The sequence below is a fragment of the Thamnophis elegans genome, chromosome 1 (genome assembly GCF_009769535.1).
Source record: "Thamnophis elegans isolate rThaEle1 chromosome 1, rThaEle1.pri, whole genome shotgun sequence".
Taxonomy (NCBI): Eukaryota; Metazoa; Chordata; class Lepidosauria; order Squamata; family Colubridae; genus Thamnophis; species Thamnophis elegans.
The window spans coordinates 89,130,737-89,139,706 of record NC_045541.1 but is presented as its reverse complement, the minus strand read 5'-3'; the positions used below and the strand labels follow the sequence as shown (position 1 = coordinate 89,139,706).

General features: G+C 41.0%; 1 protein-coding gene across 1 annotated transcript; it reads left to right on the top strand.

Annotated features, from left to right (window-relative positions):
* Positions 1-207: 207 nt before the first annotated feature.
* On the top strand, positions 208-1,744 carry PTH (parathyroid hormone). Its single transcript, XM_032210592.1, has 2 exons — positions 208-293; positions 1,492-1,744. Exons 1-2 carry the CDS (start codon positions 208-210, stop codon positions 1,742-1,744), a joined length of 339 nt encoding a protein of 112 aa, XP_032066483.1.
* The last annotated feature ends 7,226 nt before the right edge of the window (positions 1,745-8,970 follow it).

Sequence of the window (8,970 nt, the reverse complement as noted above, 5' to 3'; positions counted from 1 at the left end):
TAAGGCAGGGGAATCTAAAGCATAACAAATATTAGACAAATATTTGTGATTAATTTAACCCCCAATTCTCTCCTTTCTTCATATTACACGAAGAAACACAATTTTCTTTTGTAATTAATTTTCCCATCGTTTCTATGATTATTTTGATTACACGATTCGGAATAATTTTATCTATGAAAATGTATTTTGACTTTTGTTTCAGTTAATATGACTTCAACCAGGGATATGACTCAATCTGCATTCATTTTATGTGCCATCTGTTTCTTCATAAATTCTGATGGAAAAGCTGTGATGTAAGTATATAACTAAGCTATACCTTTCCTGGGAGATTGACAAGTGTCAAAAAGCAACTAAAGGAAAGTTTAATCTTTGTTGTTTAGTTGCAGTAATTAGTTTAGCTAGTGCTATTTTTCATCTTTCAAGCTTTTTAAGGTGTAGTATTGGACACTGCGTTACTAGAATCAAATCTGCTTGGTCAGGCATAACAATCATTATTTTTGCTAAAATGCCTTTCTTATGAAAAGGTGGAAGGGTAGGGTGAGCAGAACACTATCTCCATCAGAACTGCCAAGCTCTTAAGTAGGTTCCTTTAGAGCAGGAGTGTCAAACTCGATTTCACTGAGAGCGGCATCAGGGTTGTGTTTGACCTCGGAGGGCTGGGGTGGGCATGGCCAGGGAGGGTGTGGCCAGCTTGATGTCACTTGTGTCAGGGGTGTCTGTGGTGGCCCATGTGCGGCTGCCCCAAGTTCTGTTTTGCAGAGGGCAGCAGAAGGCCGTCATGGCTGAAAATAGAGCCTGGGAGGGCTGCACGCAGCCCTCCCGAGCTCAGTTTTCGCTGGCAGGGGCACCGCAGGCCAGTCCTTTACTGTTTTTAGGGTGGTCCCGTGGACCAGATCTAAGCATCCCGTGGGCCGGATGCAGCCCCCTGTCCTTGAGTTTGACACCCCTGCTTTAGAGGTACACTGGACTCTCTCTTTATATTCCATAAGCCACTTTAAATTACTCATTAAACTTATGTTCATGTCAAAGCATTTATGGGTGCTCCACTTGTATATATGAAAATATATTGTTCTTTTTATTTGCTGTTGTTTCTGCATTGCTTTGTATTCATTGGTCAAAGTGTTAAATGTGAAATTATATAAACATTATAAATAAATCACATGCATAATCCCACAGTGACCCATTGGATACACTGTGAAAGTTCATGTAGAAATAAAATTTCTGTTTTCCATTATTTCTCCCTGGTAGCTAGTATTTCAAGTATGCAGCTTGCAGAATTGCCATTTTTGAAGAGACTTTCTCAGAAATCTTTTCCATTTTGTTAAGGTCTGACTAGAGCACCTTTGCCACCATACCTATCCATTTTCTGAATAACCACTCCCCCACCCCCAATTACACAGGATCACAATTACTGTAACTGTGCAGAACTAAAAGCCTAGTCTAGTCTCTTTGCTATTCCAATAGATCTTTTCTGCTCTTGCTTCATTACAGGAAGAGGTCTGTAAGTGAAGTCCAGATTATGCATGATTTGGGAGAACACTTACATTCAGCAGACCGGCAAAACTGGCTCCTTGAGAAACTGCAAACTGTGCATCATGCACCCGAGGCTATTGAAGAAATTAAGCCCCGGGAAACGAGGAGTTGGAGACTGCGCCCTGATCATGGGAAGCCAAAGATTCAGAAGAAACCAAATGATGGGAACAAAGGTCATAAAGATATCACCTTCAAAACCAAACCACAGTGAAACCTTTATCATAACCTTTCTTTCCAGTTCAGTAGTAATGAGCAATTAGGGCATTTTATTATTTATTATTTATAAAACAACAATGTCTAAGAGGATATCTGCATAATGTCACTTGTTGAAAATTGGATGTACTTATTTTGTGCATTTTATTTCTATTGCCTATACTCAGTCTTACACTGTTTCTTCCGTTGTCTATGTAGCTTACAAGACGGATTGTGAAATCACATTGAGTAATCTACATTACTAGTTATTGGGGTGTCCGAAGCTAGATGACAAAGACCTTTGCCCGGTGATTTTTTTTTTTATTGCTTTGGAAGCTTCATTTCCAGATTTAGCACATTAACATATCATAGTAACAAAGGAATGCATAAATCCTGGCAATTCTATTTAGGTTGCTCTCCAGAAGATGACAATACAAGAAAAATATGCAGTAGGAACAACTGGGACCTTGTCCTTGAAGAATCATGCCTTAATTACTTTTTAAAATCCTAACAGAATGAAAATAAATTAAGGGTTAGGGTCAAACACCTATTTTATCTCATGGGATCATATTATTTCATAATATTGAAATCTGAAACACCACTTGGATATGGAGGAACATGCAATAGTACATGCCTATCCCTTCATACTATTATAATATATAGCTATTTCAACAATGACATGATTGGGTAGTAGTTCCTCATCATTCAAACAAACCAAATGAACAACCCTATTAAAAAAAAACCAAGTTACATGAATCTGAAGTGAATCTGAAATTTTGAATATATTTCTCTAGAAAGTAATTTTTGTCAAGAAAAAAAAAATCTATGTAGAAATCTAATTTGAAACCTGTGACCAAGAACCTATTTCTTGGTCACAGATCTTAGTGGAACTAACTTTGGAATAAAGACAGTATGGATGGGCTCAAGCACACAAAGAGCCATAAAACGTGTTGGTCACTGCATTTATTCCAGGTAAACGGGGCTAGCTTTTTAAACATCAGAATCATACTCTATATTGATTTATCAAATATGGTCTCTAGAGTCCTTTCTCTTAGATATTGCATCTCAGACATTCTGCAAAAGTTGGTTAATAAATAATAAATAATAAAAAATATAATCACCATTTTTAATCTAGAAGTGAATAATCTGATAATCATTGTGCTGTATCTGCATCTGACGTTCTGGCTTCTTAAAAGCCTCTGGCAAAGTTTTTAACTGAGTCAGAATATTCTTTTGACTCTTAACTGACTTGATCTGACAACAAGGAATTACTCTAATACAGATCCTTGAATCTGCAGGAATCTACATTGCATTCAGTAGTATTTCATGGGAACAGGGTTCATATATAAAATACTGTGTGTTTATGGAAACAAAAATGCACCTTTTATTTATTCTTTTCTTGTATGTTCACATCTATCTTACACAAATTCAATTTAATTCCTTTATAATTGTATCTTGCTAATGCCTTATCAAATAAATGGACCAAAAGCTGTTGGACAGTAGTAGTTAAAAAGCAAAACTATTCAGCATTTCTGTCATTATTTATATGATTCTTCTTCTAATACAAAATAATGAAATAATTTAGCATTAACAAAGATCCTATTGCTAATTGCCTGACACACTGAAGCGCAAACAATCCAGGATTTTGGCCTAAGGTGCTCTTTAAATATGGCTTGTTATTTAATAATTTGGTGTATGCGAGAGTTTCCCAACCTTTCCGCTTTGTGGAATGGCGGGGTGGTGGTGGTGGAGTGGGTGAGAGAGGGGATGGTTCCACATGAGCGGCCGACAAGTGCATGCAGCTCCATTTGTGTGAGTGGTGGGCAAATGCCCCCGCCGCTTGCATAAATGGAGTGCAGATGCACTTACCCACTGTTCTTGCAAGTGGGGATGCGTGCATATGTGCGCTTGCTCACTGCTTCTGCGGCCTGGTTCCAAACAGCTCACGTACAACAGGGGTTGGGGACCCCTAGTCTGTGCAATCCTGAAATTTAGACTCAGTGAAACAATATTAATCATGAGTACGCATGGCATATGAAGGTAGACACCGCGCCATTCAAACTAGAAATAGCTGCCATTTTGGTCCCCGTTTACCCAAATTCTGTGATCTGTAACAAGCTCTGTAGCATTCAACAAAAAGATCTAATGTGGGAGTGTTTAACATTGGAATGTTTAACATTGGAACTAAAAACCCTGTACAATGTGTCAAGGTAGGGTGTATTACGCAAACACAACTTTAGAAAGATCTATTATAGGTACTCTTTGACTTATATATAACCACAAATGGACTGGAATTTCCATTGCTAAGGGAGGTGGTCATAAAACACATCATGTGGCAATGTCTCTTAGCAATCACAATCTTAGCACTGCCTTTTGTCATCATAACTCCAGCATGGTTGTTAAGCAGAAACTGTGGGTGTCCCAGGTAAGGAGTGGAGGTACTGCGGGAGGTGGGGAGGCTGCAAACAGGCAATGCACTAGTTGGGGGGGGGGGACCCCTGAGCCACACCCCAGCCACACAGCATAAATCTGCTGTGTCTCCAGAAAGGACCAAAGGAGTAGCACAATGCTGCCACACCCAGGAAATGCCAAATAAATGTGGCACAAAGACTCCATGTTCTAGGAAGTGCCAAGAGCATGGTGAAAAACTTTGGCCAAAAAATGCAACCCAACCCATCCACTCTCACTATCCTACAGTCCCAGTTTATCTCTGCCATCTGCTTCCTCCCACTGCTAACGAGGCTAGCTGAGCCCCAAATTTTTGTTCCTAAGTGAGACATTTGTTAGGTAAAATTTGCCCCATTATACCACCTTTCTTGCCACAATTCTTAAGTGAATAACTGCAGCTGATAAGTTAGTAACATAAGTGAATCTTTGACTTTGTCAAAAGGTCACAAAAGGCGATTACATGACCCCAGGACACTGAAACCATCATAAATACGAATCTGTTGCCAAATATCAAAATTTTGATCACGTGACCATGAGGATGCTGCAACAGTCGCTAAGTGTGAAAAATGGTCATCAGTCACTTTTTTCAATGCGATTGTAACTTTGGTCACTAAATGAACTGTTTGAAAGCTAAGGCTAGCTTGCATTATAATGCCTTATGCTAGCTTACATTTTCAAGAGAGAGAAGCTAAACTCCTTATTAGAATTGAAATAGAAATGAGTAGAGTAGAGTAGAGTAGAGTAGAGTAGAGTAGAGTAGAGTAGAGTAGAGTAGAGTAGAGCAGAATAGAATAGTTTATTAGCCAAATGTGATTGGACACACAAGGAATTTGTCTTTGGTGAATATGCTCTCAGTGTACATAAAGAAAAATAAAATAGAATACATTCATCAAGAATCATAAGCTACAACACTTAGTGATAGTCATAGGTTACTAATAAGCAATCAAATTATACTAGGAAACAAATTATTGGATTTTTAAATTATTGGATTTTCTTTTAAAGGAACCAGTATGTGCTTCCTGATTATTAAAAGTGCAAATTCAGTGTCAATGACTCCTGACTATTTAAAAAAAGATTCTATCCAAAATAAATTGAAATAAACCATTTTTAAAAATTCTATGCACAATACTTTGAAATGTATTGTGCATAGAATTTTAAAAAATGGTTTATTTCAATTTATTTTGGATAGAATCTTTTTTAAATAGTCTAAAACAATTTTAAAAAAGAATCCACACAGAATAAAACTATTTTAAAAAATCCTATGCACAATAAATAAAATATTATTTTAAAATATATTAAAAAAATAAAAGAAAAAACCCGGCTCACTTACCAGCAGGCAGAATCAGCAGAACTCCGATGCGATGGATCCTCACAGTGATGGATGGAAGCAACAGGGAGCAGGCAGGCAGAGAGGCAGCAGGAACAGGTAAGACACTGGACTGGACTGTGGAGGGACAACAAGGCTAGGGTCACTAAGCAGGTGTGGAGAGGGGGGGCGGGGGGGAAGCTAGGCCGTGGCGGCTACTGCCAGCCCGCGGCCTCGCTAGGGAAGGCCTTCCCTTGCGAAAGCTAGGTTGCCATCGCCCACCTGAAGCCTCCCGAGTCCCGCCACCAGAGTTGCTTACCTGAAGCAGCAAGAAGGCGAAGGCGAAATGGAAGACTCAAGCAGCGCGAAGCTTTTACTTAAACTTTTCTGCCCCCAGCCCGCTCACTGATTGGCTGGACTCCAGCCAATCAGTGAGTGGCAGGCTGGGCTGGCTTAGTGCGGATGGGCAGGGGAGCAAGCAAGCAAGCTGCAACGCGCCAAAAATGGGGGAGCGAGCGAGCGAGATGCAACGCGCCAAAATTAAAAATGAAAATCGGGACTTTTTAATAATGACGCGGGATGCAGGACAAATTGTAGAAAATCGTGACTGTCCCGCCAAAAGCAGGACGTCTGGTCATCTTAAGTTAGCACTGTCTTGCAGTGAGAGGAAGATGCTGGAAGTTGGCTGGGTGTAGCTGAGGGGGCATTTCTTAATGACAGCAGCTGAAATAGAGATCTGGGGACAGTTAGCACTGGCTGAGATTGCCAAGGGTCCCAAGCCTCTATTTCAATCCCTCTGCTGCCAAGTGCTGCTATGTAGGATAGCCCAAAATGGAGAAAAATGAGTGAGGGGAGCTGGAGATTCCATGTGGTTGCAAGTATGGGTGGGCAGTCAAGCACACTAATTTTGATCACATGACTGTAAGGGTATTGCAATGCTTCTAATTTGCGGATCAGTCATAACTCACTTTTTTCCATCATCATCATAACTTTGAATGGTTGCTGAATGAATGTTTGTAAATTAAAGATTACCAATATAAAACACAATGGCCAGAAATAGTTATATCTTACAATTCATGCCACCAGGGGGAGCTATAAAAACTTTTTAAAAAATAAAAGAATTTCTCTCAGAAATTTTATTTCCACTTCAGCAAGTAGCAATAGCACTTAGACTTATATACCACTTCACAGTGCTTTGCCTCTAAGCAGTTTACAGTGTCAGAATATTGCTGTCAACAATCTGGGTCCTCATCAAATGACTGGACTTAAAGGAAAGTAGCTAGCTTAATCAGAAGGAAACTGGTCCAACCTGAGAAGGGGCCCTTGGCTTTGTATCATTTTGCAGAGTTTGAAAAACAACATGAAACAAAAAAAAAAAGGATAGCCTGACAAGCTTCAAAAAATAAGATAGCTGCTCCCAAAATACGCATTGTATCCCTTGGATATTTCAGGGACTAACTCATCCTATATGCTTTAACCATTTCATTAAAGGTTCAGAATGTTATCTGAATCTAGATATTTCTGGATCAGGCTGCAAACAGCCTCAAATAATCCCAGACTGTTAGTTATCTAAGGGAGTGAGGCCTTGCTCTATTAATTTAGTACTCAGGTTTTAACTCTCCTGCTTGGGGGGACCTTAGCCATCCAGCGTCTGCGGGGAGGGGCCCCTCCTCTTGGAATGTTTCTAGCCGCTGTGATTCGGGTCGGCGCTGGGTCATCTTGTTCAGCTCCCCCTTCAGCCCCTCCAGTTTCTCCTGGATCAAACAACGTTTCTGTCTGCTTTCCTTCTGGTTCCTGGATATCGGCTTCTCTCTCCAGACCACTCTCACGGGCTCGGCGTCTCTCCCACGCCCCTTCAAAGAGTTTCATTGCTTGGGACATCATAAAGTTCTCCTCCTCAGAGTCCCGCCAGTCAGTCACTGGTCATCTGGGTCTCCTCACAGTAATTTCAGTCAAAAGTTCTTTGGGGTCCTCTTCCGTCCCACTCCCCAAGTCCATCTGGGTCGAACAGATCATTCTTCCAAGTGCAGGCCAGCCATTTGCTCCGTCTCCAAAGGGCATGCAGCTGCCCCCATATCTTCTTCTTGATCAATGCCTTGGTGGGACATCCTTCAGGTGTTGGGTGCACCCCCCTCGGAAGATGTCAGCTCCGGGATGGGTGCGAGATGAGATCCAGCTTAATGTTAAGGCTGCTTCACTTAATAGCCAAGAAAGAAACCACTCAACTCCATTTTACAGAATTAAGAGTACTTTTACTGATTATAAGTAAATAGAAGCTAAGAAAAGCTGGATCTGAGCGAAAGCGCGCGAAGCAGTTGATATCAATACATGACCCATTCCCCCCCCCTTGGTAACCCCAGTCCATATTCCAATCCAACATCTCCACAGTTATCAGGTGGGGGACATCTTCAAAAATCATCATCAGGTTGGTATGCCGGACAGTTGGCCTCGGCAGGAAACTCCCCTCCTTGCCACATGCGCAATAGATGGCAAGAACAACTCCCAATTAACAGTCCTCCGGTACAGATTATTTCCCCCTCCCAAATAGCATGCCCTCCCTCCCCGTTTCAATGGCAGCCGAAAAGCAAGCAGCAAAACAGAGGCTGACACCTAGGTTGAACAGGATTGGAACAGGGTTGCCTGAGGCACTCTTACTGAGGTTTTGGTTTAAATTTTAACAGCATTAAGGTAAAATTGAGGACAGAAGCAAAAGGTTTCTTCTTGGGATGCCTGCGTCTGACCAGACTTCATGGATTTCTAAAGTCTTTTAAAACAATTTTTTAATGATTTACGAATTTTGGAACTATTGTAACTGCAAAGGCATGTGAAATACTACACAACTTACCTACACGTTTATTTATTTTGTCAAATATGAGAGAACAGGTATAAGTATAAACATGGACATTAACACAGGAAATGGGTACGAATAAATGGGGACAATAGGACAGGGACGGTAGGTATGCAGGTGTGCTTATGCATGCCTCCTTACCAACCTTGTAGGAAAGGAGTGAGGTCCACACTAGACAGTTTAAGGTTAAAGTTATGGGGGTTTGAGGATGTACCAACAGCATTCCAGGCATTGACCACTCTGTGGCTGAAGCGATATTTTCTGCAATCCGGTTTGGAGCAGTTTACCTTGAGACTGAATCTATTGTTTGCCCGTGCATTATTGCGGTTGAAGCTGAAGTAGTTATTGACAGGTAATAACGTATGAAGGCATTATTTAAAAAATACAATATAAAACTCTTGGTTGCTTACTTGCAGACATTACATTATCCAATGAAGCAACATCAACAGGACTAGTGAGTGTGGGGTTTTCTCCCTGTTTATATACAGCAGCTTGTCCTAAGAGAGTAGGGTCTGTGTGTTTGTGTGCGTGCGCACGCGTGTGTTTCTCTTTGGCAATTCCCAGATTAGGGAATAATTCCCAGCGCGAAGAAACAAGCCGTTGCCGCGCGACCATAAAACTCCTGCTCCGCCGGCTTTGATCC